General features: G+C 42.1%; 1 protein-coding gene across 1 annotated transcript in view; it reads right to left on the minus strand.

Moving 5' to 3' along the window:
• Positions 1–508: 508 nt before the first annotated feature.
• phf2 (PHD finger protein 2) overlaps positions 509–19,638 on the minus strand; it is a 56,666-nt gene continuing 37,536 nt past the window's right edge. The window contains exons 10-22 of the mRNA XM_062986190.1: positions 18,315–18,406; positions 18,144–18,233; positions 17,571–17,921; positions 16,330–16,446; positions 14,377–14,492; positions 14,104–14,282; positions 12,956–13,029; positions 11,201–11,370; positions 8,288–8,583; positions 4,481–4,576; positions 4,271–4,380; positions 2,864–3,152; positions 509–1,343 (exon numbers count right to left, since the gene is read on the minus strand). Coding sequence (XP_062842260.1) covers positions 1,255–1,343; positions 2,864–3,152; positions 4,271–4,380; positions 4,481–4,576; positions 8,288–8,583; positions 11,201–11,370; positions 12,956–13,029; positions 14,104–14,282; positions 14,377–14,492; positions 16,330–16,446; positions 17,571–17,921; positions 18,144–18,233; positions 18,315–18,406 — 2,069 coding nt within the window. The 3' untranslated portion in view covers positions 509–1,254. The remainder of the gene's footprint in view (positions 1,344–2,863; positions 3,153–4,270; positions 4,381–4,480; positions 4,577–8,287; positions 8,584–11,200; positions 11,371–12,955; positions 13,030–14,103; positions 14,283–14,376; positions 14,493–16,329; positions 16,447–17,570; positions 17,922–18,143; positions 18,234–18,314; positions 18,407–19,638) is intronic.

Here is a 19,638-nt window from a genome sequence, read left to right on the forward strand (position 1 = left end):
AACCCCCACAGTCACAGCCAATCATGTCTGTTTAAACACCCAACCAGCAAGTAGCAGTTCTGAGATTTGAATCCAAACCTCAGAGGCAGTGAGCTAGTGGAGTAGACCACTGCGCCACCAGTGAACACCTATTTAATAATTACGTTTGAATGCACGACCTACATTTATGACGGAATACCATGCAAGCAATTAAGGGTTGAGGGCCTTGCTCAGGGGGCCAACATTGGCAGCCTGACACTAGTCCAATACCTTAACCACTGAGCTACCATCGCCCTGTCGATACATTTACTATAAAAGCACAGTTTCTATTGCACCTAGTGCCACTTTGTTCTGTTGAAATGCTCTGTGCAACTCCAATCCACTTGCTCGTCTGCTGTCGGTGTAAAACACTAAAAATCTGAAGTTAGAAATGAACCTGGTGTGATCCGACACAATCCTCATGTGCTAATGTGTTCTAAATTGTGTATTTTAGCCATTGACTAAAAAAAAAACTACAAATGCGACCTACTGTCTATAAAAGAAACATTTAATTGTTCACAGTAGTCGTTATAAAAAGACAACTCACAATATCACGTCATTGTGCTTCGTTGATGTTTTAAGTGCCTTTTGGCGTCTATCTATGACGTAGAAGTTATATTAGATCAATAAATAGTTAGATCAGTGATAGTGCTCAGCAAATAAATGAAGATAATGCTTACAAAAAGTCCTCAAGCAGAACTAATGTAGGGCGCTTGACTCGTTAAGGGCGTTCATTACTCGAAGGAAAGGAAAAGTGTCCAGTAATACTTATTTAACATTGAAAGACAATGATAAGCCACATCCAAATAAAAAAAAATCATTTGTCCCAAACCCTTTTTTAACAGATGCATGCACGCAACTGTATACATGCAAGGGATACTTTCTTTATCTTGGAATGACTGCTATTTATTATTTCATAATATCTTAGCAACCCCTGAAAAAACTGACACCTGTAGTAAAACGAGACATTTTTTTTCCTTACAAAATATTAATAGCAGGTATTCTGTACATTTTTTAATATCTGAAAGTTATAAAGTATAAGTAAAAGCAAAAACCTTTTCGGAGCTAGGCTCTTAGAATTGGAAAAAGAGATGCGTGACTGACGCGCTCGTCTTCCGTCTTTCAGTCCTTGCTGTTCATTTCCACAGAAACGAAAGGGATCCGATCGGCTAGTCCAAGCTGTCCGTGTCCATCAGAACCTCGGGAGAAAATGTCAAATCTCCTCCGCCGTTAGTGTTACAGAAGGAGCTTCCCGTTTCGATGGATCTTTAGGATTTTTCCCAGTCTCTGTTTGGCTGTGGCCATGCCTTTCTTGAGCCGCTTGGCTGGGGAAGAAATACAGCAACGTTAAGAAGATCTGAAACATCTTATATTTAACTGTTATACACCGATCAGCCATAACATTAAAACCACCTTCTTGTTTCTACACTCACTGTCCATACAATTACTGACTGTAGTCCATATGTTTCTCTGCATGCTTTGTTAGCCCCCTTTTATGCTGTTCTTCAATGGTCAGGACCACCACAGAGCAGGTACTGCATTATTTAGGTGGTGGATCATTCTCGGCACTGCAGTGTGTTGTGCTGGTATAAGTGGATCAGACACAGCAGCGCTGCTGGAGTTTTTAAATACCGTGTCCACTCACTGTCCACTCTGTTCCTACACTCCTACCTAGTTGGTCCACCTTGTAGATGTAAAGTCAGAGACGATCGCTCATCTATTGCTGCTGTTTGAGTCGGTCATCCTCGAGACCTTCATCAGTGGTCACAGGACGCTGCCCACGGGGCGCTGTTGGCTGGATATTTTTGGTTGGTGGACTATTCTCAGTCCATCAGTGACAGTGAGGTGTTTAAAAACTCCAGCAGCGCTGCTGTGTCTGATCCACTCGTACCAGCACAACACACACTAACACACCACCACCATGTCAGTGTCACTGCAGTGCTGAGAATGATCCACCACTCAAATAATACCTGCTCTGTAGTGGTCCTGTGGGGGTCCTGACCATTGAAGAACAGCATGTAAGGGGGCATGTAGAGAAACATATGGACTACAGTCAGTAATTGTAGAACTATAAAATTAAAGCCCAATTCATTTAAATACAAATATGCTTCAATAAGCACACGCTTTTGCCAGGCCTAACCTAAACCCTTCTGAAAAGCATTTAGAAAGAGTCCACAGGAGAGGACCAAGGAACCTAGAGGAGGGCTCTCAGAATTGGCCCAGACCTCATGTTTATGAATTTTGTCCTTTTTTACCAATCTAGTCATATCCAATTACCCAGTTGTACCTCCTCTACTCTTGTTGACCCCTACCCTGACTAAAGAGGGCCGTACCTAACACACACCCCCTCCAACACGTGTGCAGTAGCCAACTGCCTTTTTAACCTGCATGAGGTCGAGGCATCCAACAACCTGGCAACAGCCTGAGGGAATCCTTTCGGCACGCCCACCTTCAGACATAGCCTATCATATAGATAGATAGATAGATAGATAGATAGATAGATAGATAGATAGATAGATAGATAGATAGATAGATAGATAGATAGATAGATAGATAGATAGATAGATAGATAGATAGATAGATAGATAGATAGATAGATAGATACTTTATAAATTTACTCTATTAAATAATTGATGTGTGTAGGCAGGAGAAAGCTTAAGATCTCAGCAGTGTGGGCCAATTCTCTTGACCCAAGGACACATTCCAAAGCTTCCCAGAGAAGTGGAGGTTGGAATGTAATGGTCAGGTGTCCACATACTTTTGGTAATATAGTGTATATCTCTATTCTCATTGCTTATGTAATACCAATCATACAGAAACCCTCAGACTCTACAATAAGACTTACCTTTGGCATCTGTGGAGCTGCCTCGCTCTACTTTTGCTGGCTGTGCTGAGCCATTGTTGGGAGAAGACGTGGAAGGGCGTCTCTGATTAAGGAATACCCCCGGAGCCATGGGCTGTGAGCCGACACCTGCGATCTTGCCTGCGGTGGGGCTGTAATCTTGGTCGCCTGCGTTGCTCTCCGAGTCTGGAGTCGAATCTGGAGGACTACTGTCATGCGAATGTCTCTGAGGCTCTTCTATAACCAAGGGCTTCTTTTTGATGGTCTTTTTCTTCTTGATCCTTTGCTCTTCCTATAACAATGGTAAAGTATTACAGGCACCATGTTTAGTTTCTTTATCTATCACGCTATCTATCACGGGGGGTTTTCTTGTTACTGACACCCTTTGCTTGCTAATTACGTTAAGACATTGTGCCGGACTCTGGATCACCATAGCACCTCGGTAAAACTTCTAAAGCATACAAGACACCTTCTGGTGGTTAACCAACACCTTTTAGATTTCATTTAGAGATCACCAATTCCCTTCATTTTCTGAGTCTTCATTGTAGGCCACCAATGCAAGCTGGTGAGGCTAGCACATGCTTCCTGCTCGCAAGATTGATACTGTAAACAGAAAAGTTGCTCCTCCCACCTGTGAAAAATCTGAATCGAAAAAGTGTGTATAACCCTGGCTTGTCCTGGGTCTGGACAAGGCAGGGTAATACTGGGAAACACAGGACATGAGGCAAGATTACCCTGGGTAGGACGCCAATCCATTGCAGAGCTTCAGCCCCCGACCCACAGATATGGCCAATCATGTCTGTGTTGGTGCCTAGCTGGCTGATAGCACTGCTAAGATAATTTTACTGGGATGAAAGATACGCGGTAAAATACGCTAGCACAACAGAGCTAGGATTTCGAATACGTCGTATCGAATCTCAGCTCTGCCATCCGGGGTTAGGGACCCAGATAGGGACCTCATAACTGATGCAATTACGACCTCTGCTGGCTGGTTGATGGCATCTGCACAGAGTAGAGGAATAATGCTGATCAGGGTGTGTCTCTCCACGCACAGGGCTGATTCGCATAAGTTCACTCTCCTCAGTGAGGAGCGGGGGTCAGCACCAGTAGAGAGGAAGCATAGCGCAATTGGGTAAAAATTGGACGCACTAAAAATCGGGAGAAAAAGGGAGCAAATGCATTAAAAAAAAGATACGTTTTAAAAAGGTGTAAAATAAAAAATATAAAAATTAATAATAATTATTATTATTATTATAAAAAAAAAATTTTAACAAAAAAACCCCCCACAAATAATGTAAAAGGATGCATTATTGTTGGCCTTTAAATTTATTTAAACCAATTTATTTATATTAATTGACCAATATGATAATCATCATGTTCATTTAAGAATTGCAAATGCAAATTATCAACCTGATGAGACAATTTGGCGGCGGCAGCAGCCAGCCCGGTTTCTATGGACGCAACCCGTGCACCTTCACGCGCTGGTCTTTCGTGTCGTGGTACAGACGGTCCAACTCGTGCTGCAAAACAAAAGAACAGATTAAATACAAGGTTATACTGGAATGCTTCTGTACTTCTGTACAATCCCAGGTTAATCCGGTAAGGAACTTCAGTCTATACCTGTCGGACTGTATGGAGTGTCATCAGAGCTTTTCCTTTTCTTCGACCGGGATTTAAAAATGGGACTGTCCTCTTCAGACTCCAAAGAGGGGTAAACTAGAGTAAACAGACAATATTTATACATTTTAACATGTTTCAGCACTAAAGTATACACCGATCAGTTTCTACACTCACTGTCCATTTTATCAGCTTTACTTACCATATAGGAGCGCTTTGTAGTTCTACAATTACTGACTGTAGTCTATCTGTTTCTCTGCATGCTTAGTTAGACCCCTTTCATGCTGTTCTCTAATGGTCAGGACCCCCACAGGACCACCACAGAACAGGTATTATTTAGGTGGTGGATCATCCTCAGCACATGGTGGTGGTGTGTTAGTGTGTGTTGTGCTTGTATGTGTGGATCAGACACAGCAATGCTGCTGGAGTTTTTAAACACCTCACTGTCACTGCTGGACTGAGAATAGTCCACCAACCAAAAATATCCAGCCAACAGCTCCCTGTGGGCAGCATCCTGTGACCACTGATGAAGGTCTAGACGATGACCAACTCAAGCAGCAGCAATAGATGAGCGATCGTCTCTGACTTTACATCTACAAGGTGGACCAACTAGGTAGGAGTGTCTAATAGAGTGTACAGTGAGTGGACACTGTATTTAATCCACTGATACCAGCACAACACACACTAACACACCACCACCATGTCAGTGTCAGTGCAGTGCTGAGAATGATCCATGATCCTAAATAATACCTACTCTGTGGTGGTCTTGTGAAGGTCCTGACCATTAAAGAACAGGGTGAAAGCAGGCTAAAAAAGTATGTAGAGAAATAGATGGACTACAGTCAGTAATTGTAGAACTACAAAGTGCTTCTATGTGGTAAGTGGAGCTGATAAAATGGACTGTGTGTAGAAACAAGGAGGTGGATTTAATTCTATGTATGTATGATAAATGTAGCTAGGATTTTCCAACAGAATAAAGAGCCAAGCGTAAGACAGATGTCAGGCAGCTGTTTCATTTTCTCCCTGCCTGTACCTACTCTCTTTGATCTCCTGCACGAAAGAACACGCAATTTCCAACAATTATCAAAACTCTGTTTACAATACCGAAAAATGCCAGCGAGCTTAATAAAACTTTCCCCGGTGTGATCTAGATTGCGAATGTGCGTGCTAGTAATGACTAATTAGAGTATCAGATCAAAAAGCATTTAAAACAACAGTCTTAAACGCAGGCTAATGGATTATTAACCGGGCTACTAATGGCCTTGCTGTTTTTGGACAGGGTTCACAAGGAGCACCCAGCTGAAAAAGTAGTTTACTGGAACTGAACGTAAGAAGAAGATTTGGAGATCCTTCCGTGTAGAATAAACAAAATGCCACTTGTCACTTGGTGTAAATGAAAACCTCCCAGTCCAAATCAAGAAGTAATTATACTGTGTTTATTCTTCTTTTGCAGCTGGGCTTTAGTTCAATTACTGGAGAAACACAAGCGGGCAGAAATTATCCAGTGGATGGGATTTTAAGCTACATTCTCAAACATCTACATGTGTGCCTGTAGTAAGTTATATAACACTGGTATTCAAAGTATTTATTTATTTATTTGCAAACATTTTCCCAAAGTGACTTACAGTACCGTGACAGTGTTTTGTCTAAGCGATTGAGGGTTAAGGGCCTTGCTAAAGAGCCCAACAGTGGCAACCTGGCAGTGGAGGCGCTTGAACCAGCGACCTTTTACTTACTAGTCCAGTACTAGTCCTTAACCGCTAGCCTACAACTGCCCTAAACCTTTTATCCAATTTAATTTTATCCAAAGTGACTTGCAATTGTGACCAAATACCTGTAATTGAGGGTTAAGGGTCTCAGGAACCTAACAGTGGCAACTTGGCGGTGGTGAGGCCTAAACCAGCAACTTTCTGAATACTAGTCCAGTATCTCATCTCCAACATCTTATTATTTATTATTATTTTTCCCCTTTTGGTTCGTCCAATTGCCCGATTGCGCCATGCATTCTCTCCACCGATGCCGATCCCCGCTCCGATTGAGAAGAACGAAGCTAACCCACACACACATGGGCAGCAGCTGTATGCATCTTGTCACCTACACTTTGACGAGTGCATATGCGGATCAGGACTGTGTACGGAGAGACACACCCTCTCGGAGAGACAGCACTCTCTTCCCGTCTCTGTGCAGGCGGCATCGAGAGAGTCCCTATCCGGCTTTAATATCCCACCCCTATCTGAACAACAGGCCAATCGTTGTTCATGTGGCTGTTCATCGATACGATGTATTAGAGATCCCAGCTCTGGTTCCAGCATGTGTTTTTACCGCTGCGCCACCTGAGCGGCCCATCTCCAACATCTTATTAACTGTTTTTAAGACCTCAAAGATCTAATACCTCAAAATAATACACAAATATGCTAAATCTATTAAATACAATAAGGGATACCAATCCATGTTCTATCATCTACAAACATGTGCAATTGTATTGGGAATTAATAAGGGCTTGGTACCCCCCTTTCCAGCTATAACAGCCTCTACTCTTTTGGAAAGAGGTCAAGGCTCTGTGCAGACCACTGGATATTCTCAATGCCCAAACTCATCAAATCATATCTTTATGGAACTCACTTTGTGGCTAAAATAAATAGCTGTCTCCTCCTAGTTATTGAGAGCATGACTGCGCACCTGTGGCGTCAAACCTACAGAGCATCTTTGGGATGAATTAGAACATGGACTTTAAGTCAGGCCTGACCCTACAAATAGTCTTTTTACTGAATGGGAACAAATAGCTACAAACACACTTTTCAGAAAAGGGAAGGTAACTCCATATTATTGCAGATGGTTTTGGAAAGGCACATCTAACAAGCATGTAGTCAGGTCTCCAGATGTGTCCAGACACTTTTGACCTTTTAGCATATTCTAAACTGCTGATGTAATAGTCTGCTGCTTTTGTCTTGAGCTCTTTTTCACACATGTAGATTGACCTGGTCATTACCCAACAAGTTGCCAGGTAGATGTTAAGTTTGAATTTGCTCTGGAGACTGGGCTGGCCGTGATAGGGTCTCCATCCGGTGGTTGTCCGTCCACACTGTGATTGACTTGGTTGTCTGACATGGAGAATTATCCTGCTGGAAAAACCAATCCTCAGAGCAGAAGGAAGCAAGTTTTCTTCCAGTATCGTACGTGGCTTGATTCATGCGTCCTTCACAAGGACCAATCTGTCCGATTCCAACCTTGCTGAAGCAGCACCAGATCATCAATAATGCTCTGCCAAATTTCACGGTAAGAGTGAGACACTCCAGATCTCTGTCAAACCATTAGATGAACAGGTGTTGGGCCAAGGGAAAACTGGACCCATCGGAGATGATGACCTTCCTCCAGCGCTCTACGGTCCAATCCGTACAGACGTAGACGTAGACTAGCTATGCACTTTCCCCCAGCTGCAGTGTATCCTTCTTTTTAGGGCGTTAGATGTTATCTTGGGATTGTTCTGTCACATTCCAATGAGTTGGAGGTCAATCTGGTCAGTGGAGAGTCATTTTTGCTTTCTGCTGGTCTGTTGCTTTGATGTCCACAATGTCTACTGCTTGACGTCTTTGTAATTTGAAGGATGGAAGCAACCTGAGTCACTATTTTTCTTCCAGTAACATTAGAATTAAACCCTTCTTTGGGTCAATCCATGGCTCGGGGTTTGAGCACATATCATGTGACATTTTACAATTAATATTAAAATCTACCTAACCTCAAACACTAAACTATACAGAGTGAATAATAATCAAAAAACATTCGCTCAGGGGCCAAAACACAAAACCTCACCGTAGTCCGAGTCCTTAAAGCAGGCTTCCAGGTGGTCCTGGTCGTCATCGTCGTCGAACATGTCACCGCTGTCCACGCTGCTGCTTTTACGTGGTTTTTTGGGAGGCCGTTTGGCCGGGGGACGCTTGCTGTTGCTGGCTGCCGGAGGTTTTTTACCGGCTGTCCCGCTGTGCGAGTTGTTCTTGGCCTGGCTATTGTTCCATGCTGGCTGCAGACAGGCATCTGAGGACTGCAGGTTAGCCATGGACAACATGCCCTGGATGGCTTCCTGCGTGCTGGGTGATGCAGGTGGCTGACTGTAAGGGAATGAATGAGAGATGTCAGAGAAAATATAACAGAGGTTTAGGGGGCAGTGTCCTATTCATGTCTTAGCACCCTGGAAAGTCCAGTTTGTTCTACTGGCTCATAGAATGGATTTTTTCATGCTTCCTCTCCACTAATGCCGACCCCCGCTCTGATTTGAGGAGAACGATATATGCGAATCAGCCTTGTGTACGGAGAGACACACCCTGATCAACGCACTCTTTCCCCGCCTCTGTGCAGGCGCCATCAATCAGCCAGCAGAGGTCGTAGTGCATCAGTTATCCGGCTTAATACCCCACTCCTATATGAACAACAGGCCAATCGTTGTTCATGTGGCCGCTCAGCCCAGCCAGATGGCAGAGCTGAGATTCGATACCATGTATTCGAGATCCCAATGACAAGATCCACTTCTCCACTACAGACAGAGTGATTTGTTGGTGCTAGGTCTTCAAAGCTTTGGTTTTATTTTCAAAAAACATAAAGCAACTATTCTTTATATAAGGCAAAATGAGACTTGACTGGGCTAAGCTTGATGGGATAGGTCAAATAGTTCACAGACGCGTCTAGAAATAGCCGGCCAAAAATGCATAAACATTCGAATCCGAGGGTGTGTCTGCTTACCAAGCACAGTTTGGATTCAGACTGCATATTATGAGGGAAACGTTAGCGATCGACTCCAATGTTGTTACACTTGCCTCAGAAATTTACCTGCTAATTTGCTCTTACCATCGAGCTTATATGATTATAAGGAAAACAGGTTCTTATTTCAATAAAAAACAGTGTTTTTTACTTAAGTGGGGGTATGTGAGTCTAGAATTATATGGCTGGGTACTCGGTTTTGTGATTCTGTTACATAGAAAAACACACTTGGCAGAATATTTGATGCCTTCAATTTATCACCACTAAGCCATTTAAATAGAAACAGAAAATCCAGGTGTTTATCCTGTGTGGTGTGTAAAAATATCCTTCCCATCCGCCTCCATCTAGCAAAGAATAATAAAAGACCCTGCTGTCCAGATTAGCACCTATTAAGTCATTAACCAGTGAGACCAGAACGGTGCTTGTTTAATGCCTGGCATCAGTGAGCCGAGTCATTTCCTGCCCACGATAGCGGTCATACATTTAAGGGGAAAAAAATCATTTGAAAAATTAACATTTTAGCTATGTTTTCTTTCTCTTTTTAATCTGGCCGTTCTGCTAATTAGCAGATTTCTGGCCAGTGGAAATAGACCATCAAAAAGGACGCAAAACAACAAACAGGAAAATGAGTGAAGAGGGATGGTGCTGAGCGCTGACAAATTTGATAAATGAACAGACGAGGAATATTAAACAAATACCGGCTATGTAAACTGCTGACCGAGTGGTAATTATTAGCGTACGTATTACAGTGTTAAATATTACTTTGGCCGCCAGTAACTTGCATATGAGAGGGTAAGTGTTTGGAAAATAATTTAATTGCTTGCGCATCATAAAAACCTTTCGGGTAGAGAAGTGAGGTGGGTACACACTCTTAATGTGAGATACTATTGACTCAAATTGGTGTCAATACAGATTTCATAGGCCTCTTATCCGGAACAGTGGGTAGAGCACCCTTGAGCAAGGCCCTTAAGCCTCTCGCTCCAATGGGTGACCTTGTGCTCTGACCCCAGCTTCCAAAAAATCAGGCTTATGAGTAAAAAGAATTTCATTGTACTGTACACGTGTATCTGTATACGTGACAAAGACATTTCATCTGCCCTAGATTATCTTTATTATCCTTATTATATTTTATGGGATTCCTAAATACCCCATAAAACATCTTCAGTCTTAAAACTTTTGGCCATGACTATGTTGTATCAAACACATTGTATTTTTATTTAGTCATGGGCTTCCTTATAGGTTTGTATTATTTACATTAATTATGAATCCATAATCTCATTATTAATCTAATTTTTATAGTTTTGTGAAGCAACCTGAGATGGCTGTTTTAAATTACAAAATTGCAAATATACTGCATTTTTTTTAACACTATTAACATTATTAACTACTAACATTATTTATTGTTATTTCACTGAGAATTCTGTGAATAAAACCACAAACCTATTGTTTTCATGAATCTCAGCAGTGCTATCAGTCGGCCGGGCATCTACACATGCATTATTGGCTATGTTTGAGAAGAATGATCAGTGAAGCCCATTGTCCAATGTATTCCTGCCCAGCATCCAGTGTTTTTTTTGTACCTGGCATCCGGTATGTATTTATTTCATAGAGACTCATGCTGGGTGGATCCGCTGTGCATTCATACCCTGGGTCGGTGGTAATCCATCACAGGGCTATGCCCACCCCCCACATCCTCAGCCATAGCCAATCGTGTCTGTGTGAACACCCAGCAGGCCGATAGCACAGCTGAGATTTAAACTTAGATCGTAATAGTAATATTGGGCTAGCGCAATTGACTGCTACACCACCCGAGCTAAGCCTGTATCCTGGTCAGGATCTAGGTCTGTCTGGAACTACTAGGGAAAACTGGACGCAAGGCTAAATCATCAGTTAAATATCAATATATTCCAAACCGCATTCAGTATTTCTGCTGATAAGAAGAGTTTTAAGATCAAGTTGTGATCCAGGTACCTGTTGTTACTGTAGTCAATGCCACCCACTTGCTTGCTGGCCTGCAGGAGATCCAAGATCCCTGCTGAACTTCCTGCTTTCTTTTTGCATGTTTTGGAATTGCGGCCCTTGACGTCTGGCTTGGCGTCTGTGTCTATGTGAAGCGACTCTTCATCTGAAGATTCTGCACTCTGTATAGAAAAAAAAGATTTACTGTAAGCATGTACACCAACATGCATATTACCAAATTACCAGGGTACCAAACTGTCAGTGACCATGGCTCCTTAAAGTCATTTTTCATTTTCCCCATGGACACTAGAAATTTCTGAACAAAATTTCAAGGTTGACCCAAACTTACCAGCTATAAGATGACATACATCTTATAGCTGGTAAGTTAACCCAGTTACCTGGTTTGAACAGTTCTGTGACTGTTCTCATTTAATTTGAGTTTTTTTTTGCTCCTCAGATCTGGCCGGAAATGAAACCAAGTGTTAAGGTGGCACCGCAGTCTATGAGTCTAGCCCCCCATGGCTGAGAGTTCAAGCTCTCGGAATCGATACCGGTCTGGCACGGCACCGATATCCAACTCTGTGTATCTCAGGAAGGGAAGGTCAGACAGGGGCACAAGTAGTAGAGGAACAAATAGAGCACAGCGTGCCTTTCCGTACATGGTACAGCTTGTTGTGAGGATCCACTGCTGGCTGGTGTATAAGGAGCAGCTAGCAACGTCAGACGTGTAAGAAAAAGCAGTTTCTCGTGGTCAAGGAACCCCTGTAAATTATTTTTCCGGTCACCCCAAAATGGTATTTGTGAATTCAGAATTCAGAATATTCACTCTACAGCCAGAAGTATGTGGACACCTGACCCTAAGCTTGTTGAACATCCCATTCCAAACCATGAGCATTAAGAAATATGTGTGGTGGTAACAGCCTTCCCTCTTCTGGGACAATAATTCCATTCGATCAAAAGAGCATTTGTGAGGTCGGACTTTGGTGTTCTATAAGTTTGAGGTCAGGGCTCTGTGCCGGGCACTGGAGTTCCTCCGTACCAAACAAGAACCACGTCTTTATGACCCTCACTGTGTGGAGGAGCACATTCCTGCTGGAACTGGACAGGGGCTTCCCCAAAAGTTGCCACAAAACTGGAAGCATAATATTGTTATACCAGTAGGAGGTCATAGGTGTGTACATACTTTTGGTCATACAGTATATGTGATCTGTCTTAACATTTAACAAATATTACAGCATGGTTAAACGGTTTCTGATCAGAAACTGGCACACGTACTATCACTTGGTAGAAAAGGACTACATATGACCTCCTACACCCTTGCACTCTGTATGGCTTTTTTCTGCGTATCTGTGGTGAACGTCCGCACTCTCAGTCGATTCACACCACAGTCATTTCCTTCATCAGTCATGTGGTGACACTTGGCTCGGCCCTGTGGTTTTCTCTCTTTGAATTCCTCTGTGTGTTGGTTCGAGTCAGAACATTAAGGGGAATTACTGCAGGCCCTGAACACACGCCCAGCACTGGAAGCTGGGTGCCAACACATATGATCTCTATTGCTCAGAGTATTTTTTAAACACATCCAGAAGGAATCTATTAGTTCCTTTATGAAATAATGGATGGTGATTAAGTCCCAATTTCTTGGAGGTTTAAATTAATAAGCATCTTTAGGGTCATGTCATTGTTTGTTTGTTTGTGGACACGTGCTGTGGTTGGTTGGCGATTCTATAAAAGTATTTTGCTTGATGTTAGAAATGTATCGATGCTTACCTTAATATTCACGGGTTCCATTTTTGGCTTTTTTGTTGTCTGGATTGGCTCCGACGCTTTGATGTTTGATAAAACTGAAAAGTAAAAGCATGTCAAGAAATGTAATTAATTATAGTAACAGGCTAGAAGAACGTCGGAAAAGCTGGTGAACTCTTTAAATCTGAAGGGATTTCTAGAACTTGCTAAAGACTCTTGTTAAGCTCAATAAAATAAATACGCTGAAGAAAAAGTGGAAACGTATAGGAGCAACAACAATTAATTACTCACCTCCTAATTCCAAACTGCCTCTGGAATCCACTGATCAGCCATAACATTAAAACCACCTCCTTGTTTCTATACTCACTGTCCATTTTATCACTTTTCTAGTTCTACAATTACTGACTGTAGTCCATACGTTTCTCTACATACCTTTTTAACCTGCTTTTACCCTGTTCTTCAATGGTCAGGACCACCACAGGACCACCACAGAGCAGGTATTATTTAGGTAGTGGATCATTCTCAGCACTGCAGTGACAGTGTGTTGTGCTGGAAGGAGTGGATCGGACACAGCAGCGCTGCTGGAGTTTTTAAATACCGTGTCCACTCATTTAGACACTCCTACCTAGCTGGTCCACCTTGTAGATGTAAAGTCAGAGACGATCGCTCATCTATTGCTGCTGTTTGAGTTGGACATCTTCAAGACCTTCATCAGCGGTCACAGGACGCTGCCCACAGGGCGCTGTTGGCCGAATGTTTTTGGTTGGTGGACTATTCTCAGTCCATCAGTGACAGTGAGGTGTTTAAAAACTCCATCAGCGCTGCTGTGTCTTATCCACTCATACCAGCACAACACACACTAACACACCACCACCATGTCAGTGTGACTGCAAGGCTGAGAATGACCCACCACCTAAATAATACCTGCTCTGTGGTGGTCCTGTGGGGGTCCTGACCATTGAATAACAGAGTAAAAAGAGGTTAAAACAGTATAAAAGGCATAAATAAAATAGTAAAAAGAAACAAGTGTCTATTATGACGACCTGAGTAAAGATCTAAATCGTTCCAAACTGTGTACTTTTGAAAAGATGATCATGGACCACTAGCAGTACATTTCTCCAGATGAGGTGTTCCGTTCCCTTTATACTAAATGCTATGTTGGCACTACTTACAGGAAAAGTCCCTCTTAACGGGAGCCTTTTTTCTCCTGATTGGGAACTCGTCAATTTTGAGCTCGCCTTCATCAGAAACGTACTCATACTCGTCTCGTACTGGCTTAGGTTTGTCTTCTTTGACATTCTGTAAGGAGCCAAAGAAACTGGAGTTGGTCGGCGACTTAAGCGTCTTCGCCCTGAGGAGACAGCATGCCATTAGAACCATGAACAGATCAGACAAAGTTTAAGACTAAATGACTAGTAAATTTGAGTACACACTTCTATACGTACCCCAAAAATTTCTTGCTGGACAACGAAAAGGAAAATTTATTGTCTTTATGTCCTAGAGGTGTTTTTTCTAATTTGTGCTCTTCTTCCATTTTCAGTAATGAATCTGGTTTACTATTCTGCAGGGAAAAACATACATATACATATACATTATGCAGCCAAAAGTATGTGGATACCATTCTAATTATATCTCTTTTCCATCGACAAAGTGCTGGTGCTAGTGCCGGTTCCTGTGAATTGACCCATGTTTACACTGGTTTACACTGGTTTAAGAGCCCAGCAGTCCGGTTTTTACAGATTCTATACAACGTGTTGCACCGACATCTGTTACTTTCAAATGATGTGACCTCATATTTCTTTTTTATGCATTTCCCCCCCCTTTGTCTCCCAATTTAGTGTAGCCAATCCGTTGCTGGGGACCTCGTTGGCATCCAAGGAGGGTGTATATTCACCTGACACACACTCCCTCCGATGTGTGCGCAGTCCAGCAAACCCTTCTTATTCTGCCATACTTTGGTGGATTTGTGTGTGAGGACGGTTTTCACACACAGAGAGCCAAACACTGATCCCGGCACTTCTCCACCTCTGTACAGGCACCCTGAGCAAACAAGGTCCGTACACTGCGTTGATAAACCCACCCCTTATTAGTCCGGTCTTTTCCCAACCAGCAGACTAGAGGCCAATTTTGTCTGCTAGAGGCACTTGCCAATTGTGCCTGCTAGAGGGCGCCCAGCCGACCGGTAGCAGAGCTGAGGTTATGTGGTTTTGCACTGTTGCTTAGTTTATTTGTATTTCTCATGAGGACCATATCGCAAGTAATACATTTGATTCCTCTGTGGAAAATTGATTTATTACTGTTGTTTTTGCTGCAGTGCTGCTGCTTTTAGTTGTAAATGGTGGCAAGATGGGTAAACAGGACCCTCCTGACCTGGTTTGTTGGTTCCACCAAATTTTCTGACAGAGGACCTGTGATTTTGTGGTGGAATCTGCACAACTGATGGTATTGTAATGTGGAAAAAAGTCTTGGAGAAACAAAAACTAATCAGCAGACATACAAAGACTGACCAGCACAGATCTCTGTCCCACACAATTTTAAACACCTTTGAAATGCCAACTGCAAGCCGGCCATAATGCCTGCATCAGTGCCAACCTAACCAATGCAATCATGCACCAAAATCCATTCCAATAGAAAGCCTTTTCAGAAAAGTGGGGAATGTAATGACCCCACTTTAGAATCAGATGTTTCTGAGCTAAATGACCACAAGTATATGGACATACTAAGGCATATTAATGTATTATAAGACATCCGATACATGGTGAACATTAAAACTGGTCTGGGCAGCTCTTAGTAGTGATCGAGAATGAAGGAAAGAAGACGTGGCGTCTGTTGACCTTGGTGAGCATCTAGCCAGATCCCCTCCAACTGCCTCCATCTGTAAGTGCTTGTGGAGCTGCAAATAAGAGCTTCGACTAAAAGACTTGGAGAAACTACAAACATTGCAGCATCGTTTGGCATTGACTTTTCCTCTAAACCGAAGCCCTCTAATGTCTTCTGCTAACCAAAATTAGCCGTCTTATACACAAGGCTTTCCATGTCATCCAACGAAAATGACACAACATGCTTATTTTCGTGGTAAAAATGCAGGCATATGTAAATACTTAGCGAGGGATATGAAATAGTCTAAATAGGTTAGGTAAAAAACTCCAGGCCTGGATAATGGGCCGCAGCCTTTGATGAGCTCCGATCCAGAACAATGACTGAGCCACATAATTATTTCTGCTGATTGCTTTGATCTGAGATGTGTAAATCACTTTTGGATGAGCTCCAGTCCCTTTCCACGGCAAAGCTCTAATATCATTCGAACAGGCTTGCCAAGCAAAATCTGAGCTGGTTTACATTAATGGATCGTCATGAAAAATGCTCGTTTAATTATTGTTTTCTGTTTGCAGCCTCACCTTGTATTTCCATTTTGCTTCTGTTTTGTTTTTGTTTGGTTCCCGTAGCTCAAACTTCTTAACGTCGTTCTGCTTCGTCGTGTCTTTCTCCATGAAGCTCATCATGCTCTTTGGAGGCTGTGAAAAGTCGAGATATTCCATAATGTGCCATAAAGATAGATAAAAAAGTTACATATTTTTGTTGTCATCACTTGTATACGACAAATGTGCAGTACGTAGAAAATAATAGTACATTTTAATAAAACTCTTCTGGTCAAATTGGCCTCACTTTCCTAATGCCAAGTTCACACTACATGACTGGATCTCTTGTAATTGGGAGTCTTTCAAGTCGGTGTGGCTCTCACACTACATGACTGATCGGCGATAGAAGGTTTCACACTACATCTATCACCAACTGGAAAATGCACGTCAACAGGTAGCGAGTGATCAAAGTTTGTGCGCTGATGTGCAGCGTTAAAGCAAAGAAGAAAAAATAAATAAATCTGAGTGGATTTGGCAACGCGAACAGCATGGATTGTTCTATAGTGAGTTGGAGGTTAATAAATATTTTTTTGCAATGCAATGTTGGTGTTATGTTTTGTAGAAAACAATAAGGTCAGAAATACTGTGAAACTTGTGTGTGTGCTGATGTATTCTGATATAAACTATATTATGCCCGTCCTACCTTTTTACAACTTCTCCCCTGTGTTTCCCTTCACACCGTATCCTGCATTCTCATTGGCTGTTCGACATAGCACTCATTGCCAGTTGTGCGACTCAGATCCAGATATTTGACAAGCTAGATATCTCTCTTCTCTCGTTCGGATCGAGTTGTTGAGTAGTTCACACATAGCGATTGAGAGCCGAGTTTCGATCGCCGAGCAAACGCCGAGTTGCTCCCCAGCCGGTAAATCTAGCGCCGACCAGTCGCCTAGCGACAATCAGGGCAAAAATCGTGTAGTGTGAACTAGGCATCAGGTTACGTGGGTTTTTTTAAAGGATACAGTTTAATAAAAATCCTAGATATAATAGGCTGTAATCCCCTTTCTTGAGCTGTTTGGAGTAGGCTTTCTAGTAGTTCTTTTTATTATAATATGAAGGTATAAATGTAATCAAATGTAATGTTACTAATCTCAAAAATGCAATGCTATTGCTGGTAATTAAATGTGGCTTTATTTCATGCTGTTAAAATGAGTTACAACTGTCAAAAGACTGTGTTTTGACCATTTTAAGTGATCCTGTTGATCAATAAATCTACTCACCTTTACTTTTTTGGGCTGATCCATCTTACTCAGGATGTCTTTTGCATGGGATTCCAGAGCTGCCAAACTGGAAGGCTTTTTCTCCGGCAGACCGTCTTCTTTCACTTTCTTTACTTTCTTTTTACCACCTTCCATCACTTTAGGAACCTTAGGGGGCTTGGGGGCCTTGGGCATTTTAGGTGGTTTTGGAGGTTTAGAAGGCTTGGGTTCTTTTTTTCTGGCTGTTTTGTCTGGAGGTGGAGACATACTGGTCGGAGACATGGGTTCATCCGGTTCTGAAGGGGCTGATGGAGGCTCCTCTGCTGGGGGTTTGGAGTTGCTCGACTCACTCTTTATGGCTTTAGTTGCATTCTAGAGGATAAGAGGAACTAATTTCAGGTCATTACATTTAGCTGAAGAGCTTGAGCTGTCGATAACGGTGGGCTAGCGTATTAATCCGCTGTGCCACTCGAGCACCCATCCGAAAAATTAATAGACAGTCCAGTGAGGGAAATATTGGCCTTATTAGTAAACAGGAAAAAGGTCTAACAGGCACATCCTTAAGAGATTATCAGATCATCTGGGATGTCTTACCTCAGCAGTTCGAATCTCTTTGGCAAGGTCCTTAATGAGCTGTGATGGCTTCATGTTTTCAGGAAGCTCATCTTCATGTTCTAAAAGAGCCTTTAATGAGAATGTATGTCAGTTAGTGTACTGATCTTGACACATCAAATCAGCATAAATAAAGCTTCCAAACGTTCCTACCTGTTTTTTAGTCCATGACCTGAAGGCTCCATTGATAATTTTGGCACCGTGTACTAGGTAAGCTGCTGGTTGTTTATTCGTCCTATGTAAACCTGTAAAAAAATAAGAGTAAAAAATGTAGAATTATGTGCCTATACTGCAGAGGATGACTGCACTGGAGAGTTCAACAAGTCTGGGTGTGTTAAGCTGGTGCATTGTTGTTAGTTTGATATTATAATTAGCGCTTTGATGGCCAGCAATCGTTTACGCTAGCCTACCACCACTGAAACCCATGTTTATGCCAATACACACACATACACACTACCATGTAGTGTATATATGAAAATAATCATATGCTATGGCTTTCACAGACAGCAGATTCAAATTTCTGCAGTGCTATCGCCTGACCAGTGGCTACACAGACATGACTGTGCTAAAGTATGTCTATAGAATTCTGCAAAAACAGTCACTAAGGGCATTGTGCATTTCTAAAACGGATGTACTATGAGCCTGTATGAAGATTTCTGTCTTTTAAATCAGTGAAAGCCTTAATTAGCCATAATTTGCAGTTTGAGCCATTGCTGTACAGATTTAATGAAATCAAATCGAATGGCATGTCAAATGATGACTTTTTAGGAGTGCTAATTGTCTATTTAAATTAATATGACTCACAGAATTAATCTGATACACAGTCTGTACGAAGTTACCAGGATATAGTCTACGTCCAATATGGACATTAAAGTACAGTATTATTGAACTTATACCTGCTGAACAAAAAACAGTCCATCAACTCCACAACATGGGACATTATAGAGTTGCATTCTTGGGAAGTTGACAAGCTCATACATGTCATACACCAAAAGAACAGTATGAGCCTAAATGTATGACACTGAGGGGGTTGATGCCTGACAGGCAGTAGGGGACATTCTGCTTCCCACCTGTATCTGGAAAGTAAAGTTAAGCTTCCTATTATAAGCTTCCAAATTTATGGCAACATTATGGGGTAGGCACTTTCCTCTTCCAGCATGATTGTGCCCTTGAGCAGAAAGTAAGAGCCATTAAATCATGGTTGGCAAGTTTGGTGTGGAAGAACTTTGACCTCAACGTTTTTAAACACCATAGGGATGATGTTAAAGAATTAGTCCAACATTAGTGCCTGATATTATTAATTATTTTTATTTTTGACATACTTGGCACAACAGTCTTTCCAGACAAATGGCAGTTATAGCCAGAATTTGGAATGTAATGATCAGCTTTTGGTACATGTCCACATACTTTTGATCATGGCAGCTTACTAGCCTGAAAACTTTAAAAACCAAGACCAATCAACTTTTTGTTGATTTGC

Source organism: Trichomycterus rosablanca, chromosome 24 (genome assembly GCF_030014385.1).
Source record: "Trichomycterus rosablanca isolate fTriRos1 chromosome 24, fTriRos1.hap1, whole genome shotgun sequence".
NCBI classification, from domain to species: domain Eukaryota; kingdom Metazoa; phylum Chordata; class Actinopteri; order Siluriformes; family Trichomycteridae; genus Trichomycterus; species Trichomycterus rosablanca.